The following is a 17,953-nucleotide window of genomic DNA, read 5'->3' as shown; positions in this document are numbered from 1 at the left end:
TAGGAGTTTATATAGGTATATATTAGGATATAGTACGGTTAGGCTTAATACCTAGGTAATAAGGCCCTTATAAAGTTATAGGGTACTTACTAGCTATAAGCTAGAGTATACGCGCTTAGTTTAGCCCGTAAGAGGCTATAACTAACTATATAAAGGCTCCCCCTAAAGTTTAACGTTTTTAATAAAATTATAGAACTTTTATTTATCGTATATTATCGTTATATACTTTTTTATCCTTTTTAGTATTATAAATCCCCGTACGCGTTTATATTTTTATATATATATTTATAAAACCTTATAAATAAAAGGATACCCCTATATATCGCTATAATTATATATAAATATTTACTCCTTACTTAAAATTTCTTTTTTAGTTTTTTATTTTATATATTATTACTTTTTTAAAATAGTACGACTACGTATTAAATTTTTACTATATCGAACGATAATTATTATAAAGTTAGAGAGTAATTAGACTTATAATATAATTATTATATATATCTTTATAGTTTTTAGTATTAAAATTACAAAGCGAACTTTTGAATATTAACTTATAAAATAGGACTTATAACAAGAAGAGCGTACGGTCTTTTTTAAGGATTTATTAATTCGTATTTAAGAATTATTCTTTTAATAATACTTAAATAATAAAGATATCCTTTTTTAACTCTAGTCTAAAGGATTTATAATTACGGCTATAAAATTATTAATACTTCGTTAACAGAATTAGCTTTAGTAATAATAAATACTAAAATAGCTCGTAATTATATAATAATAATTAAAAAAGTTCTTTTTTAGTATACTAAAAGTTACTTACCGTACTAAAGGGTATAGTAAAAAGTATCTTTATATATAAGTTCGCTAATAAGCTTATATTATTAGCCGAGATAAACTATACTTTATATATTATAAAACCTTTTTATAATAAGTTTAAGATCGGTTAAGTAAGATAAAGTACCGTTATAAAGGGTTTATAACTCTTAGACTAAATTATATTTAGTCTTTAAATACGTATAATAAGCTTTTATTATTTAGATTTAAGATCTATACTAATATTAATACTTATTCGCGGTTTATTATATAGTTCTATATAAGGGTTTTTACTTATACGTCCCGGAATATACTTATATAATATCTTATTATTATTTAATAACGGGGATTTATACTATTACGAGTTCGTTTAGACTAAGGGAAAGAAACTGTTCTTACGTTTAGTATTTATTACTACTTTTTATAATACTATTTAATAATAAAAAGTCTAATTATATTCCGTAATTACTAGATCTTTAGTAAAAGTATTTATAATATTAAGATTAAGAGTTAGTAAAATCGTCTTTATTAAAGTAGATTAGTATATTAGCGAGTAAGTAATATATATTTTAGTATATATAAATATACTTACGTTTATAAGAATATTTCTAACTACTTAAGTTCTAAGGGCTATTCTATATAAATATACTCTTTAACTAGATTATACTTCTATTTACGTATATACCACTAATTCGTTCTAATTTTATTAACTTTATATAAATTTAAAACTCTTATTAAATTCGTTATTAAAAAGGTCGCCCTTACGTTATTTCTAGTTAGCTATAGTAACTATATTATTAATTTACGTTACGAACTATATAAGACTTTATATAGCTAATTAACTAAGACTAAGTTTAATAATTATTAAACGCTATTTAGAATAGTAATAATTTAGATATATATCTTCCTTAAGCTACTTTATAAATTTATACTTTAATTATTAAGGGCTCCCTAACTATATTAGCTAAAAGTACGAAGTTTAGCGAGGCTAATTATCTTTATTTTAAAGCATATTAATATTTTTATATTTATTTAAAGTAATATATACGTAATAAGCTCTAATTAGAAGTTACTTTACTTAGTAAACTATAGGGCGGTATTATATAAGTTAAGTAAAAATTAGAAAACTTTAGAATTAATCTTAGAGTATTAGATAGCTTCGTAATTACGAGTAATACTAAGGACGAAGAAGAATTATAAATATAATTATAATTTATTTTAAACTATTTACTAACGAGAATGCTTATTTCTGTCCTTATAGTATACTAAGTTATTTATTATTATAAATTTTATCTTTTTATTAAACTACTATAATCTCGTTTTTCTTATTATTTTTATCCTTTTTAACTTTTTTCTTAGCCTTTACCTCCTTCTTAACGATCTTCTTTTCTTACTTAACTAATAATTCCTCTTTAATTTTTATTGTTAGTTTAATACTAATACTTATTAAAAGCCGTGTTTTTAGAATATTTTTATACGTCGTTTTGCTTAAAGTTTTAGTTATAATTAGTTTTATACGACCTTTTCCCTTTTTTACTAACTAAGGTTTAATAACTAGCGACTTAATTCTAGTTTAAAAAATAATAAAAAGTTAATAATTATCTTTTTTATATAAAATCGTAGCTTTAAAAAGGAATTTCTCTAAACTTATAGCTTTATACGCTACTTTATAATACTCTAAAATATCGTAAAGATTCTTTATATTAATTAAAAATGCTATTTATTTTATTAAAAGAATTTACTAGTTTATTATAAAATATAAAATAATAAATCGCATTATATTTTAATATAAAATAAACGTTAAGAAGCGATTAAACTAAACTTTTTTAATAAACTTTTTAATAACTTAGACGTTAATATAAGTCGTTACTTAGAAACTGTTAAGTTCGTTTTTAAAAAAGGATATATTATATAATATAATAAAAATATTAATTATTAATAATTACTTTAGCTCTTTTTTTATTTACTAAATACTTCGTTCCCGTTCTTTTAAGCCTATAAAAAGAGATTTTATTAATATCGAGGCTTATACGTTTATACGTTCTTATTATATAAAAAGGGTAGAGCCTATATAAATATTATTATCGATCGGTCGTTTTAAAATAGCTTTATAAAGAGGTATCGTAAAGTTAATTAGTTTAGTAACGTCTTATATAGAAATTAGAAATTATTATAAATCTATATTATAATATTTATAAGCGAGCTATTAGTTTAATAACTTAAGTAAAGAGTGATTTTTATTTATAAGAGGGTAAAAAGTAGTAGTTATTTTTATAATAAAGTTATAAAAAGAAGAAAAACTTTTATATTAGGGTACGATATTACGTAATTTTATATACTACTATACGGTCTAATATATTACGAAATTAAAGTATTTCTTAAGCTGTAAATCTTTATAACCCCTATTTATAGGTTATTATACTAGTCTAGACCCTATCCTAGGTAGTGGGGTGACTGTAAAATACGATTTCTGCTTTGATATATGAAAAAAGTGTTTTGGCAGAGTGCCTCTTGTAGTTTGCCGTAACTCTCAAGGAAAGCATAATAGGCAGAAGTCGGAGCTATTAATAATCGCTGGGCAATGTTTGGGTAGATGGCAAAGAGGTATTTTTTTGAGATAGAGAAGAGCAAGAAAAAAAAAAAAAAAGGTTCAGATACACAACCACTCGATACGCCGCCGCCGCTGACCGCCACAGCCAATAAGGAGAAATAACCAGGCGATTTCCAACTATCAGTGAGAATCGTACACGCCGAATGCTAGTGATTTGTCTAGAACGAACACCCACACCACCCTTCCCAAAATGTTTGATATCATGGCGTAAAAATAAAAGACAAGGAGGTTTTGAGGCCCGTAAAAAGCGAAGGCAAGCCGAGACCCATTGTGTGTACGCGTGAGCCGTTTGTATATAGTGAGCCGATTACTCAGGTGAGTGAAGAGTAGCGGAAGGATCTCGACGAGGGATTAGGGCTGAGGCCGGGAATCGTAAATATTTGAATGAGGTAAGGAGGAGAAGAAACAAATCGTGGCAACGTTCTCAATTTTGGGGGTTTGGTTGAATAAGCTCTTTTGGGTTTCCAGGATTACACACGCGAAAGAGCAATCTACTGCTCGTCCTCCACATCGTCGGCCTGAGTCTCGACAAAGGTCATGGTGACGCCCTCACCGCTGACATTCAGGTTGACGGTGTCAATGGCGCCGCCGCTGACGCCTCGTGAGTTAAGCTCCTCAACTGCGCGCTTGACAACGTTGTTGTTGGTGGCTGGGACGACTTGGGAAACGGGGGCGGAAGGATCGCGGGCAACGAGCTTCTCAGGGGTCATCTCGACGCCTATTCCGTAGTGATTAGCCGCGTGTGCCTTGAGTGTTCCAAGACTTATTTGTTACTTACCAGCAGGAACGCCGGAGCGAACGTACATGGTGGTGACCTTGGCACGGCGGCGAGGGGGCTGCTGGGCCTCGTCGGAGCGGGCCTTGACCTTCTGCTGAGCAACAATAGCGCCGGCAGGGCGGGGTGCAGCGGGGGTAGCGGGTGCGGCCTCAGCGGCGCCTCCGGTTCCAGGACGAGCTGCTGCTTGCTGATTGTTGTCGACGATCATGCCGACACCAGAGCCCTCCTGACCAGTGCCAAGCTGGATCTTGGGTCCCTTAGTGAGGGCAGCCTCGGCGTACTTCAGAGCGCGATCGAAACCGGAGAGATCGCGCTTCTCGGCGGGACGGGCTTTGGTAAGCTGTACACGGGGAGCGATCTCCTTGCCCATTCCTTGGAGGGCTGCAATGGCTTGGGCCTGGTTGGAGAGGTAATATGTTAGCTGATATTGGTCTGATAGTACTAGCGTCCGTGTGTGTCCCGTACACACAGACATGAGCCGCCCGAAAGCTAGAAGATTCCACTAACCTCGTTGATCTGGTTGTCCGCGGACGAAGCAGTCACCGGCGTAGCACCTCCGACTGAAGCAGCGGCTTGCTGAGCAGGCTGCTGAGGGGCGGCCGGGGTAGCAGGTGCCGCGGGAGCGGCAGGGGCGGCGGCCGGAGCATTCGCAGCACCTTGAGCAGCATTAACTGCGGCGCCCTCCAGTACATTCATCAACTGGGAGACGTCGTTTCTACCGCCAAATGAAATTTCACCATCACCCACCACCAAGGCAGGTGAATAAGCGCCCAAGTTGATGTTCAAGGGCAGAGCGTTGAGCTGAGCGGCCAGGCCGGCAACGGCGAAGATGTAGCGGTTGACCATCTTGTCGATCTGTTCGGGTAGTCGGTATGTCTTGGTGTGATTCGGGTGGAACGGCTCTTGGAAGAGGCGAAGGGTGGTCTGCGAGACGGTGACACTAAGTAATAGGCGTAGAGTTGTATAATAAGGACACGACCAGCGGAAGAATTGAAGATAGCTTTTTAAAATCTTGAAGAAGAGAGAGAAGAAAACCGAGAAGAGACAGGATACCAGTCGAGCACAGCTAAAGAAGAAATAGAAGAAAAGATCTGAAAAAAAGCACGAGAATTTAGCTTTCATATATTTCCCCACGAGCCAAGATGGATGAGTTGAGATTGGAGACTAGCCACATGCTTGAGACACAGCCGCCAAGATGCCAAGAGATAGAGTCCCGTCGAAAGCCTCAAGTCGGTCGTGGGCCCTCAGACATTAGCAGAGGGGCTACCGTCTGGGGTAGGCTCTTGATCGAGTCGGTACGGAGGCGCAGGCAGGGGGTGCTCGTCGTGGTCGAGGTGGGATTGCCCAGCTGGAAAGCTCCGAATAACGCCAAGGGATGGCCGAAGGACGAGTAGGCTAGCGATGGTACATTGTAGACAATCCGCCCAGCGGGACTGGATATTGTTCAGCGTGAGGTCCAAGCAGTCAGCGACGCAGTCGAGGCATGAAACGCAGGTGACACCAGAGACAGGCAGCGAGCCAATTGGGCAGGTCGGTTTGGGATATCCATCTGGGAGGCCAGCCGCGGTCGAGTGTGCAAGAGGAGGGCGATTCGAGACCAAGCTTGACGGAGAGACCTGACTAGGAGGTCTTGGCATCGTCGCCGTGCCTCTATGCGATGGCCGAGAGATGTCAGGTAGGATGCCAATTTTGGCCCAGAGATCCACGCTCTGATGTTGCCAGGGCATGGGTGGGCATGGGTGACCCCCCGGGACGCGTAGACAGATCCGACTCGACTCTCTGGCAGATGGTCAAGGGACGCAGTATTTGCAGAGTGGGTCAGTCGCTCATGAGACTTTGCCAAGCACTCCTGCGATGGTAGCTGGGACGTGCACCGCAACGATACTGCCCATTTCTCTGCGTCTCTCCGTTGATTTCTGCTTGGGTGGATGGGACGAAGGTGGCGGGTGAGCAGCAGCGTGGACGATACTCGGTGTTGGTGGATTTCGAAAGGAACAATTCAGAGGGCTCAGAATCCCGCGTAGCATCTAAGCATACCTTCATGGTTGTGCCAAGGGGCGGATTATTCTCTTGGCACTTGGCGGGTCGCCGTATGGCCGGTGTCGTCTTCCGTCTGGTACCATCTTTACTACCTGCTGCCCCCCTTCAGCAGGGCAGACTATCGAGCATCGATGCAACGGCCAAGAAGCACAGAAGATCTCCCCGGTATTGGCGTCGTCGGGTGCCGCGGCGGATGGAGTCTCCAAGCCCGCCAAGTAGCCAAGGGCAATCAGCCACGTCCCGGCCGTGTAACCTCTTGGTCCGCGGCACGCCGCACAGGTGAGAGACGCATACTCAGGACGCAGAGCCGCTAAAGCTAAAGACTGAGGAAAGAGTGAATCGGGTTGTTTTCTCTAGCGAGTCGTGCACAGCGCTGTTCGGCCCGCCTTCTCTACCCAATTGCCGGGATGGTGTCCCTGGCGAATGTTTCCTCAACTCCAGGTTGCGGATGATGGAAAGACGTCTAGTGGTGGGCAGAGGGGCAAACGCATGACAGTCGTGCCCCGATGGTTTGCCAATTGTCAAGTGTCAGGAGGAGCCCCAAGAACCCCGTGGTACGGTACAAAGCGAAAAAAAGGGTCCAATTGCATGCCGTGACAGAGTCTTGGGCCGGGTGGATGGATGGAGACTGGGATGCAATGCAGAGAGGACAGACGAGTTCGACCGAGCATGGGGAGTCTGAGGTCGATTGACTGTGAGTGCAGTGCGGTACCGTTGGAGTGTCCAGTGTCGAGTGCTGGATTTTCTGGTCTGGTGCGACACTCTCCCATACTTCTGCCCGTGTCTGAGACTTCGGAGTTGCGTGATAGTCGCCGTCGTAAGGATTCCGCTGATGGTGGTCGTCTGTACATTGTTGTTTGCTCGGGCTCCGTTTTGTAGCCAAAATTAGCATTGGAAGCCGGGGACATCAGACCAAGCCCCTATTTTCCCTAACCTTGAACGGGAAAGAGTCTGTTTTGCGGTTCTTGTGGAATGTGTACTCCGTATGGGCGGTTTGCGGCTTGCCCCGTGACACACCATGTTCGCGAGTGTTCAATGCAGGCCGGTGGGTTGAAGCCAACAGGATATGCCCAGTTCGAAGCGAACATGCACGTGCCTGACCCGCCTGGTTTCCGGCGAGAAGAAGGCAAACGAACCGGGGGAGAGCCTGAAGGCATTCAGATTCTGCAAAGCCAATGAGCCGGAAGTCGAATCGTTGTCGTTGCCCGTAATCAGAATTGCTGTCTGTGTGGTGCCTCATTGTGTGTATGGTATGACCGTTGCAAAGACTTTGTTGGGTGTGGAAGGAAAGAGTTCGCGCTTGCCTCAAGGACAGGGCGAGGTTTCCAGGCTGCAAATAGAGACTCTGACAGGTTTTCTTCCTGCCTCGCCAAACGCCTAAGCTCTGCTGGCCGGCTCCTGCCTGTCACGTCTACCTGCATCGCTCACCTCAGGTTTCTCACCAAGCGCATCCCGTGCGTGCCCTTTTTGCTCTGTACCTTACATCAAATCTGCATCCAACCTACGGACGTACCTCACAGAAGCTAAGGTATGGAAGGTTCTAACATTCGGCCGGATTTCTCATCAGCCTGGAAAATTTGTGACATCCATTCGTTCTTGATTCGATGCAGCTAATCTTTGACTTGGCATTAGGTTAACCAGCCGAAAGGCTACTGTGCGGCAGCTGTCGCCATCTTAGTGCGCCGTCTGTGATCAACTGTCATCTCCTTTCCGCCATGTGGTCCGGCTTCGAGTGTGGAGGGAAGGAAGAATAAAGCTTCGTCCGGAAGAGACGGCGCGGAATGGCTGGTCTTGGGAGTCTAAAGTCTTGGAAACCAGCCTGTCAACCACTTGTGGCACGTCTTGGGCAGCGCGAGTCCTTCCGCATAAGCAACTTTCCAGCGGCCCCATTCCCAATGTTGCAGCTTCATTTTCTGGGGAGCAAGTCTGTCTTCGCCATTGGGTCCGCAAGCCGATGCTCAAAAGACAAGAGTTTACCAAGACCATCCATCGTCGCTCTTGGCTGCGTCCAAGTGTTGTCATTTCGTCCACCCTCTACGAACAGACTGACTCTAAATCTCTTGAGTCTGGGGGCCAAAACTCCGGGCAGCCTGGCCTAGATGGCGATGGCCGCGCATTCTGCACCGGAATTGTTTGTTTCGAGAATCGAGACCTGGTCAACACAAGCTTACTTGACTATTCCATCTTGGCTCTCGCCCAGAGTCGTAGTCTACCCCCTGAAGGCGTCCATGCACCCTACGATCCCATCCACCTGCAACGTTGGTCGTCGACAAATGTTGCCTCTTCCAAGTGCCGACAGAGGAAGAGGAGCCATGATGGCATGGGTTTGTCTCTCCAGCGAGAACGAACTCCCCCGTTCTACATGGACCCCAGGTCCGTTGGTCAGGAATCACAACGGCGGATGTCCCCAAGGGTTACACTCCTCGTCTTTGCCGATATTCGTCGCCCGCCCCGGTTGCGCAAGGCCCTACACACCAAAACACGCTTACCTCTTCAGACGGATGCACCGTCACTGCCTCAAGCTTTCTGTCATCCAAGCCCCTTGGACGCAAATCTCGGTGCTCACAGTCGGCCAAGCCGGTCAAACGGCACTAGAATGCAACTCGAGCGATTGTGACAGCACCAGCAGCCGCGGTGATCTCCTATGAGAGACCAGCAACAATTCCAGGCCGCGCACATTTGTCTCATTCGTCGCATATCCTCCAGACAATCCGAAAATAGCTCTCGCGGATGATCTGAGACGTTCGCGAACCTCGACCGCTATCTGATTGAACTCTTAGACGAACTGGTTTCTATCGGTGCTCCATTCATGCGTTCGGACTACCTAGGCCAGCCAGCAACTCGGAACCTATTGCGAACGTTGTGGCGGGCTTCTAAAAAGGGACTCTTCTTAAGGGCCTTCTAAGCAGCATCAAATGTCATTGTCTCAGGAACTCGCCTGTACGATGTACGGGGTAATTACCGCAAGGTTTTTCCAAGATGGACATATTATCCGCCACCCTCTGGATCTCTTTTTTGTTTGGTGGCTGGGCTGAGCGGATGGTCGAACCCAAGCTGTGCTGTGGGCTCCGTCCCCAAACGCACCCAAAACAGCGAAACATCGCGGGATATCTCCCTGGCACTTGCTCGTCGCTTATCGTACACGCCAAGGCCAACCCTCAGACGCGCCAGTTGGTCTAGCCGGTCTGGAAGACGCGGGAGGAAGGGGCGGACAACTTTTGATTGTCCTGGAGCCCTGGACCAATTCACCAATACAATGTCTTGACTCGTCTCCGCGTTTCCACCATCCACGAGCTGTCTCTGGTAGCGCTGCCGCAGGTATCCTATATCGTGGACGGAATATTACTACAGCCGGTCCAGACGCTGCTTCGGGGGGGGGGGGGGGGCTCTTGGCACCGCAAATTTCGCCTCAAACGTCTCTCGACGTCCGGACTAGTGTCCGTCCCCTTCCTCAACCAAGTTCTTACCTACACTCACCATGCAGTCACCGAGACTTCACTCCAAGATAATCAGGGGAAATTTCCCTCATGCATGCATTGCATTTACTGCATCTCAATTACTCGACAAGTCTCGACAAGTTGCTGAAATCATCGGATCGCCTTGCCAAGAGGTCGATGGAAAAGGATGATTCGCCGATCCCAACTTGTGACTGGCCAGCGCCAAACTGTCGTGCGGCGTGCCGCGCTGATGGTGCAGTAGCCGCGTCTTACAGTATGTCGCCTACGGAGTATCCGTACTGCGTACAGAATCCTGCTGCTGACAGGCATCAGTGCGAGCCAAACGTCTACTCATCACCGACGTAGTCGTTAGGGCATCTTCGCGCCTCTCTCTCTTCCTACCTTACCTTGCCCATCCATAGCTATAGCACCACCGGTCCATTTATTGTCTGACTCTTCTTCGACACCTCTTTGCCACTTTCGTTTTCTCGATCATGCCGGCGAAAAGCTTCGCTGAGTCGAACACGTTCTATCGGCCCGTTCACTCACGGCAGGCGGAATCTTGGAGGAGGCCTCTCGTCCTCGCGGTCATTCTATTTGTGCTCTGGTTGTGGAAACTCAATGAATGGTTCCATGGCCGGAATGTTATCCTTCATCCAGAACAAGGCCCCTTCCCAGTCTTCACCGATTGGGATGACATACCCACGAGCGAGAAGCTCCTCTGGGTGCGATGCGAGCTACCCGGCATGTTTCCCCTGGGCCGTGGCTACATGTGCGCCCGATTGACCGTGCCGATGGATTACCAACGGCCCTTGACTCAGTCTGCCGATAACCCCAAGGTCCATGTCGCTATGGTTCTCCTCCCCGCTCTCGGCCACGGCCTAGAGACGGGGCGTTTCTCCGAGTCCCCGCTTCTCCTCAACCCGGGCGGGCCCGGCGGGCCAGGCACCACTTTCACCTTCCCGCCGTTCGGTCCCACTATCCAGGCCGCCGCCGGAGGCAGCGTCGACATCATCGGCTTCGACCCCCGCGGCATTGGCGCCACGACCCCACGGGCTGACTGCTTTGTCGACACCAAGCCCGGCGAGCAACCCTCAGCCGCGGCTAACAACCTTGCTTATATGCACAGACTGACCTGGCTGGCAATGGCTCACGACATCGGTCTGCCAAATGCCACGTCCGGCGCCTTGGACCAGCTTGCACAGCGTGCCAGGGCGTTGTCCAAGCTGTGCTCCCAGAAGGATGTCGAGGAGGGCGGATTCGAATACATGGCTACGCCTAATGTAGCGGCAGATATGAAGAGCATCATCGGCGCACACGATGCCTGGCTTGAGGACAACGGGTTCGACACCACGCCACTCAGTGCCGGCATGTTGTCACCCAGCGAAGCTGCTCCTCCTTCAACAAAGGGGAAACTAGTCTACTGGGGGTTCAGCTATGGCACGTTCCTAGGACAAACCTTTGCGGCCATGTATCGTACGTGGCAGCCCAATGTCCTTCATGTAAGATAGTAAGGGCTGATCTTATTTGTGTTACACAGCTGATGCGGTCGGGCGACTCATTCTGGATGGCGTCGTTGATGCCAAGGAGTACGATATACCTGTGAGTTCGTATCCGTGATATATCATCGTTGTCCAGGTCACTTGGATGCTAAAAAAAGAGTGTTAGACGTGGATCTCAGCCATGCGAGACGCCGATGCAGTCCTAGAAAGCTTTTTCTACTATTGCCACCTCGCCAGGGACGCATGTGCCCTCTACCGTCTAGGCGACGGCGGCTCAGCGCAAATCAAGAAACGATACGAGCAGACAATGGCCAAGCTCCGGGCTGATCCACTCATCGTCGTCTCCCGCGCGGGACACATGCCCATCGTGCTACTGGAGGCCGACATACGGAAGCTGCTCTTCACCTCGCTATACTCTCCCACCAAGGTCTTTCCCTTATTGGCTGTTCTGCTGAACCGTCTGCATGTGGGCGATGACCTCTCTGATGTGGTGGTTGCGCCTGATTTCGGCTTCACCTGTGACGCGGATCTCAAGATGGTCATTTATCCCGAGGAGAGCCCCAAGGCGATTGGATGCAGTGACCGGAGGTACAAGGTGAGGGCAAATATGAAGCATGGGTCAGGAAGAACATCTGCTGACGGGCCTCTCTACCAGCGTAATGAGACTCTGGAGCAAGTCTTTGACAAGGTATCCAAGGTCACCTCTTTCGCTGACGTCGTAAGTCCCATCACCCAGCCTTACCAAGAATTGTATGTGATCAGCTGACTCCCTTCGGCCTCAAGTTCTTCCCTCTCATGATGCACTGCGAAGGCTGGGACATCCAAGCCAAATTCCCCTCCCCGGGCTGGGACGCGAACCTCGAATCCCCCGACCCCGTCAACACCTCCTTCCCGATCCTCTTTGTCGGAAACACCCACGACCCCGTCACGCCGCTAGCCCAGGCCGTCGCCGCGTCCCGGAGATTCGTCGGCGCCGGCGTCTTTGAGCTCGAGGCCGAGGGGCACTGCACCCTCGCCGCGACTTCGATCTGCGCGATCCAGAAGATGAGGGCGTATCTGCACAAGGGCATCGTGCCGCCGCCGGCTGCGGTTGCTGCTGACGGACGGATTGCCGGGTGGGATAAGTGCAAGGCCGACGAGCGGCCTTGGAAGCCCTTCCCGGCTGAGCTGGTGGCGGAAGAAGGAGGAGAAGGAGAGGGGGCACTTCACGCGGAGGACTTACATGTCTTACAGGGGTTGAAGGATGTGCATGCCGAGATTGTCGGCCGGTTGACGCCACCATTGAAGCTGCGTTTGCAGTAAGGGCATGTTCGAGGTCGCGCCTTCGCCGGACCTTGAGACCATGTTTTGCGAAAGATTGGCATTATCGTACGCGTTGGGCGCCTCGGGGACAATTTGGCTTCAGCTAGCACGTTGTCGCATTTTCTTGATGTCGCGATCGGAAGAAGACATGTAGGATTCTACTGGATGCGGTTTGCCCTACATCGCAAGCTCGCCGGCGCGCGGCGAGGGTGATGTGAGCAAAGTGGGATGTGATGGTGTGTCTTCGTGATGCCCGATTTCTGCCCGATACTGTCTCACTCTCACGTGTATGAAGTGGAAGGTCACTCAGGACTGGAGAGACACCTCATATATCATTCCAGATCGTCACAGATGTGCCGATGACACCCATGTTTGATTTCCAAGGAAGGTTTGAGGCCATATCGTATAAAACTTTAATCAAGTTGGGCTATATGGTGTTGTACGTGCCAGCATGTAAACATGCGAGAGGCGTTCCATGGCATGGGGGTCTTGCACAGGATGCTCTCATCAGCGCCAGCAGATATCTTGTACCAACAGGGGCATACAGCTCATGTGCCGCGTAGCCTTGAGATTCCTTAAGCCAGATGGAAATATCTGGACAATAGGGTTGGGTCGGAATATGTGCACCTCAGCACCCTCTCACTTGACAGAACATCAACGCTGTCCGATAGCCATGCCGCTTGACTGCCACGGGTGGATTCTGTCGGTGTCAAGGCGTAAACTTCCTCCTCTGTCCTCTGGACCTTATGGGTCTCATTTGATTTTCCACATAGCATCAGCCCCGTAAGCGATATCAGAGTCCCCTCAATTCACGCATGGCCCCAGTGATCTTACGCCTGCGGTGTAACCTCGATGAAGGCGGTGATCTGCCGTCTGCGGGGTTTGACCATGTCATTTCGTGCCCTTGTTCGCCAGATCTGTTATTCCACTTGGAAGCGTATTCAAACCCTGGAAGTGTATTCAGATCCATTGGTCTCAGGTCCAGATCTATTATCCATTTCGAAGCAATTCAGGTCGCTGGTGTTAGGCACGAAAACCATTTGGCATGGGAGTTTATCTGCCGCCGCTGGACTGATGTGGTCCTGTGTAAGAGGAAGAAGGGGATGGAAATGTCGTTCGTTCGTTGCTATCTACCAATCGTATAGTTCTGGTTCTCGTTAGCAGCCAGTAGTTTGAATGTCTTATGTGGCATCTTCAGACTCTGGGAAGATCGAACCCTGGAGCGTGTCGCCGATGACCATGGCAGAACTGGTATATCGGATGTAGTCCACTCTGTTTGTCCTCTTGTGGTGCCCTCCCAGCAGTAACCCTATCGTTAATGAATTAAGGAAGTGGGAGACAAGAGATGTGAATTAGAGAGAACAGAAGATGAGGAATTGAGAAGTCGAGATGGGAAAGAAGGACTACCTCTTCTCGGGTGAACGAATATCACTCTTGAGCATGTCTCCCCTAGGTGCATGCTTGCCCAGTCTTCAAAGCTACACATGCTTGACCTGCTACAGCCATTCTCTGCAAGCGCAGCTCGTTCCAGGCAGATTCTCCCGTGCTAACCAACAAAGGCAGAATAACAACAAACCTACCCCTCAGTCAAGGGCACGGCCACGGAGCGGTCTGCCCCTGCAATCCGAGACCTGAGGTCGAGATTCGAGATGCCCCGCGCCCCCGTCGCCGAACGGACTTACCCGCCGATGCGGTCGATGACCAACTGTAGCATCGATCATCAGGGGTTGAGAGAATCGCTGCACGGAGAAAAGCTGGGTAGGCGGGGCCACGCCAGGCGCGCCTTAGCGTCCACGATCGACGCATCGTTCCATATCTCGGTGCCGCTTCTCCTTGTGTCTTCTGCACGGGTACTTCGATCGGGCGCATTCCCCAAATGCAACAGCCCGCGTGCCCATGGAATGGCATGGAGGGGTAAAGCCAGGGGCGCCGACGGCTGCATTGACCAGAAAGACACGCGGCGAGAAGCTATTGAAGGACAGTTCGTATGAGGGGCCTAACTTAGGACAATGAGCCGCGGCTTGATTTGAGTCTCGGGTTCAGGCTAGAGTTGACAAGCACAAGGCGTAGCGACGTTCAAGGGAGCTAGGACTGTCAACAGGCACTGACAACAAGCTTACACGAGGAACTCAGAATTGGGTCACCAGCCCAACAAAAGCTTGACGACGTACAAGTAGCTTTAGAACGGCGGCGGGGCTACAGGTTACTCCGAGGCTCATGTCCTGACGACGCTAGGCTCCGCTGATTGACATAACACGGCCTTACCTTATTGAGTGGAATGCGGACGGATATGTTGGAAGCAGTGTCTGAGAATGAGACGTGCCCAGCCGAGGGGCAGAAGAGGGGTAGCAATCGGGTTCCTCAAGGTCCGCTGTAATAGTGGCTTCAGTGCTTCAGAAGCAAAATGGACAGCGAGAGCGACTACTGATGTGATTTTGGCGATGTCGTTGCTGTGACGTAGTTTCCGTGGGATGTTTTCGGATTCGGGAAGTCGGACAATGGAGACACGGTATAAGCAAACCGGGAGGAGGCAAACGTCGCGACGAGGGGCACGAGATCAAAAGCTGGTGTACGTAGGCGAAGATCTGAACGAGAGTGGATACGATGTGCAACGCGGCCCAGCGAAAATTCCGCATGTTGTCGTGCACGAATTCTGTCAACCGAATTGATGGCGAGGTAAGACGGTACGAGCAGATGCGCCTGATGCCCTCCCGTAAGAAAGTACTTGCTCTGTTGGGAAACGCATCGGTCTTTTCCTCGCATCGTATTCGTCCGTCCAAGGGTAAAGCTGGGCCATGCCGCCATTGTGGCATCAGCATCACATGAGACGCAGCGTGGAGAATGCCCCATGCTGCAGGACAATCAGCCGCCTTTGACCGGAGAAGAACGTCCGAGCATAAAGCTGAGAGTGACAGAATGTACCAATAATAAGGTATGGAGCAGGAGGCAAGACTTACGCAGTAAATGGAAGGGAAGGAGACGGGCCTTCTTCCGCATCGTGTTGTGATTGTTCCCAGTGGCTCGTTCATCGGGGATCTCGATGACATACAGGCGTGCTTGCTGTGGAGGGGCGAATCGGGAAACAGTCAACTGTTTCGTAGGTTGCGGGAATTCGCCGGGCTGCGCAAGTGCAAATTGAAACCCGCATCTTGCCGCATCCAGACGACCGACTCCATACTCCAGAAGGCAGAGGGGCAGACGCGGACTCTGGGGGTTGGCAGCTGCGATGTTGTCTGGATTCTCGAACGCTTTGGGTGGTCCAGAACGGTCCTTGGATGGCTTGCTGGGCCCAAAGCACAAAGCTACCTGGCGGTGTCGTCACTTCGCATGGAGCTCTATTGTAACGCAGCGAATCAGCAACACGATGGTTGGCGCTGTCCAGTAGGCTCATTGATCTGTGCTCACCCGGTGAAGCTGAGTTCGAGTGGTTGATGCTTGTTCATAGCTCTCCCGTCCCGTCGAATCTGCTTTTACTGCTTGCCCTCTTTGCGCTCATCGTGTGATCCACTGTGGCTGCGAGCCTGCTTGGCTTCCGTGGGTGAGACCGGGAGAGTGTGGATGTGTTTTCCAATAATGGGAGATGATGGGAGATGATGTCCCGGAGAGGGTGGGGAAAGTAGACAGCATGATCGAGATTTGCAAAAATGCCATCCTCTCTGAAGACAGGAAGTGTAGCCTGGTTGGCTGGCCACTGCTCGCAATCGACAAACTGACGTATTTCGGTGGCCAGCATTACGCGACTGACGCGAGAATGGACATGTCTTCTTTGCATGTGGCAATGGTTGTCTTTGCTGCAATCGCGGATGGGCCAACAACCATGCAAGTCCCATCGTATTGTGCGCCTGGAGATGCAAGTGGGGTTCTTCTATGGCATGGGGGGTCCGCAAAGATTTAGAGTACCGCAAGGTACGTATGTATGTATGTATCGTGGGATGCTGAAAGTGGAAGCCCAGCCTCAGGCCCATACACAATAGGTCCACCATCCAGGTCCATGCGGGGACACTACCAATTCCGTGCCTACCCACCTAGGTATGACGTTCGTGCGTCTACGTCCTCCTGACGTCACTTTGGGAATGCACGGTAGGTAGCTTGCCCAAAGCTCCTGCAGGTTGCAAGAGCTGTATGTAGCTCTCCTCATCTGTGGCTGGTGCGACTGCCAAACAGACATGGAAGGTCCGCAAGGAGCCACCTGGGCCACCTCTTGGTCATTTTCGATAGAGATCTCCCTTTGGCTTCTGGGCATTGGCCATACGATCCATCCTCAACTCCCACTAACTGGAGTAACTGCGAAGGATGTCACAGTCTATGACGACATTTCTTCAGTTCACATGATAGACCCTGAGCGTCTTTGCCAGATGGGGTGAAACTGCGCTCTAGCCACGAGTGGGCAAGCCCGGAGGAGGAGCAAGACACGCGCAGGGAGAGACAAGCCCGATAGGCACGGCCCAAACTATTGCATTCGGGAACTTGACAAGGAATCAAACGAGGGGGAGGGGCAGACAGACGGAGGGGCAACCTGCGATGTACCTTCCCATGCTATGATGGAGCGGGAGGTACCTCCTTCCTTGAGGTGTCGTTGTCTCCCATCCGTGAGGTGCCTTCCTTCCTTACCGACGGGTATTCGAATGATCGAACTCAACCTGTCAGCGGGGCAACTTCCGCAAGGCAGAAAGGCACCACGCCGAAAAGAGGCAGCAGCTGCCTTCCCTCCATACAAGAGGGCGCCTCGAGACTGCTGCCAACTTGTTATATAAACCTCTTCTTCCCACCACCACTACCACAATCTCTCTCCTCTTCATCACACTCACAATCAATCAACTTTCAATACAAACAAACAACACCACCAACCAACCCACCAAACAACCCAACCTACTTCACAATGGAGACCATCAAGAACGCCGCCAACTACGTTTCCGAGTCTGTCCAGCAGGCCGGTGCCACCGCCTCCAAGGAGACCAACAAGCAGGTCGCCAAGGACGACAACGTCTCCATCGGCAACCGGTAAGCGTTCCTTCCACCTTCATGATGGGTTTTAACTAACATCTTTCTTCAGTGCCTCCGCTGCCAAGGACGCCGTTGGCGACAAGATCGACGAGTCCAAGCACGACTTCAAGGGCGAGGGATACAAGGAGCAGGCCAAGCACTAAATCATTCCCACGATACCCAAACACCAGGGAATTTTCAATGAGTAGGCGTTTGGAACGGATCGGGACACGCAATGAGGCAGGAATACCTGGGAATTGATCACGGATCTTCTACCTAGAATAGCTTTTAATGCCACTGCATTGTTAAGATCACATCAAATTCCCACTTATGAGTGACACCTATCATAATCGAATATTTCTGTTCCTTAAAGCCCTTATTTAATCATAATCTGACTTGTCTAATTAATCAATCTATGGCACCAAACATACTAAGCTATGCCACCTCTAGGCTTTCCACCAGATCCCATCTGAAATCATGATGATTTTCA

At 48.5% G+C, this 17,953-nt stretch overlaps 7 protein-coding genes across 7 annotated transcripts; 4 read left to right on the top strand and 3 right to left on the bottom strand.

The window, feature by feature from the left end:
• Positions 1-3,912: 3,912 nt before the first annotated feature.
• CLUP02_08225 (uncharacterized protein) lies at positions 3,913-5,321 on the bottom strand (the record flags this gene model as incomplete). The annotated part of the gene is made up of 3 exons (XM_049287215.1): positions 3,913-4,139; positions 4,200-4,596; positions 4,707-5,321. 3 exons carry the CDS (start codon positions 5,319-5,321, stop codon positions 3,913-3,915), a joined length of 1,239 nt encoding a protein of 412 aa, XP_049144358.1.
• Positions 5,322-5,443: 122 nt separating this feature from the next.
• CLUP02_08224 (uncharacterized protein) lies at positions 5,444-5,926 on the bottom strand (the record flags this gene model as incomplete). Its single annotated transcript, XM_049287214.1, has 1 exon — positions 5,444-5,926. One exon carries the CDS (start codon positions 5,924-5,926, stop codon positions 5,444-5,446), a length of 483 nt encoding a protein of 160 aa, XP_049144357.1.
• Positions 5,927-6,240: 314 nt separating this feature from the next.
• Positions 6,241-6,522, top strand: CLUP02_08223 (uncharacterized protein; the record flags this gene model as incomplete). Its single annotated transcript, XM_049287213.1, has 1 exon — positions 6,241-6,522. One exon carries the CDS (start codon positions 6,241-6,243, stop codon positions 6,520-6,522), a length of 282 nt encoding a protein of 93 aa, XP_049144356.1.
• A 1,671-nt stretch (positions 6,523-8,193) lies between these two features.
• CLUP02_08222 (uncharacterized protein) lies at positions 8,194-8,856 on the top strand (the record flags this gene model as incomplete). Its single annotated transcript, XM_049287212.1, has 1 exon — positions 8,194-8,856. One exon carries the CDS (start codon positions 8,194-8,196, stop codon positions 8,854-8,856), a length of 663 nt encoding a protein of 220 aa, XP_049144355.1.
• A 1,314-nt stretch (positions 8,857-10,170) lies between these two features.
• CLUP02_08221 (uncharacterized protein) lies at positions 10,171-12,480 on the top strand (the record flags this gene model as incomplete). The annotated part of the gene is made up of 5 exons (XM_049287211.1): positions 10,171-11,152; positions 11,217-11,278; positions 11,345-11,773; positions 11,834-11,896; positions 11,962-12,480. The coding sequence occupies 5 exons, from the start codon at positions 10,171-10,173 to the stop codon at positions 12,478-12,480; spliced, it is 2,055 nt and encodes a 684-aa protein (XP_049144354.1).
• Positions 12,481-14,901: 2,421 nt separating this feature from the next.
• Positions 14,902-15,871, bottom strand: CLUP02_08220 (uncharacterized protein; the record flags this gene model as incomplete). The annotated part of the gene is made up of 3 exons (XM_049287210.1): positions 14,902-15,065; positions 15,438-15,782; positions 15,844-15,871. The coding sequence occupies 3 exons, from the start codon at positions 15,869-15,871 to the stop codon at positions 14,902-14,904; spliced, it is 537 nt and encodes a 178-aa protein (XP_049144353.1).
• Positions 15,872-16,646: 775 nt separating this feature from the next.
• CLUP02_08219 (glucose-repressible protein) lies at positions 16,647-17,627 on the top strand (the record flags this gene model as incomplete). The annotated part of the gene is made up of 4 exons (XM_049287209.1): positions 16,647-16,840; positions 16,904-17,050; positions 17,128-17,481; positions 17,534-17,627. The coding sequence occupies 4 exons, from the start codon at positions 16,647-16,649 to the stop codon at positions 17,625-17,627; spliced, it is 789 nt and encodes a 262-aa protein (XP_049144352.1).
• Between the last annotated feature and the right edge of the window lie 326 nt (positions 17,628-17,953).

The sequence above is a fragment of the Colletotrichum lupini genome, chromosome 4, assembly GCF_023278565.1.
Source record: "Colletotrichum lupini chromosome 4, complete sequence".
NCBI lineage: Eukaryota > Fungi > Ascomycota > Sordariomycetes > Glomerellales > Glomerellaceae > Colletotrichum > Colletotrichum lupini.
The sequence above is the reverse complement of the archived record's forward strand: the minus strand, read 5'-3'. Positions and strand labels throughout refer to the sequence as shown.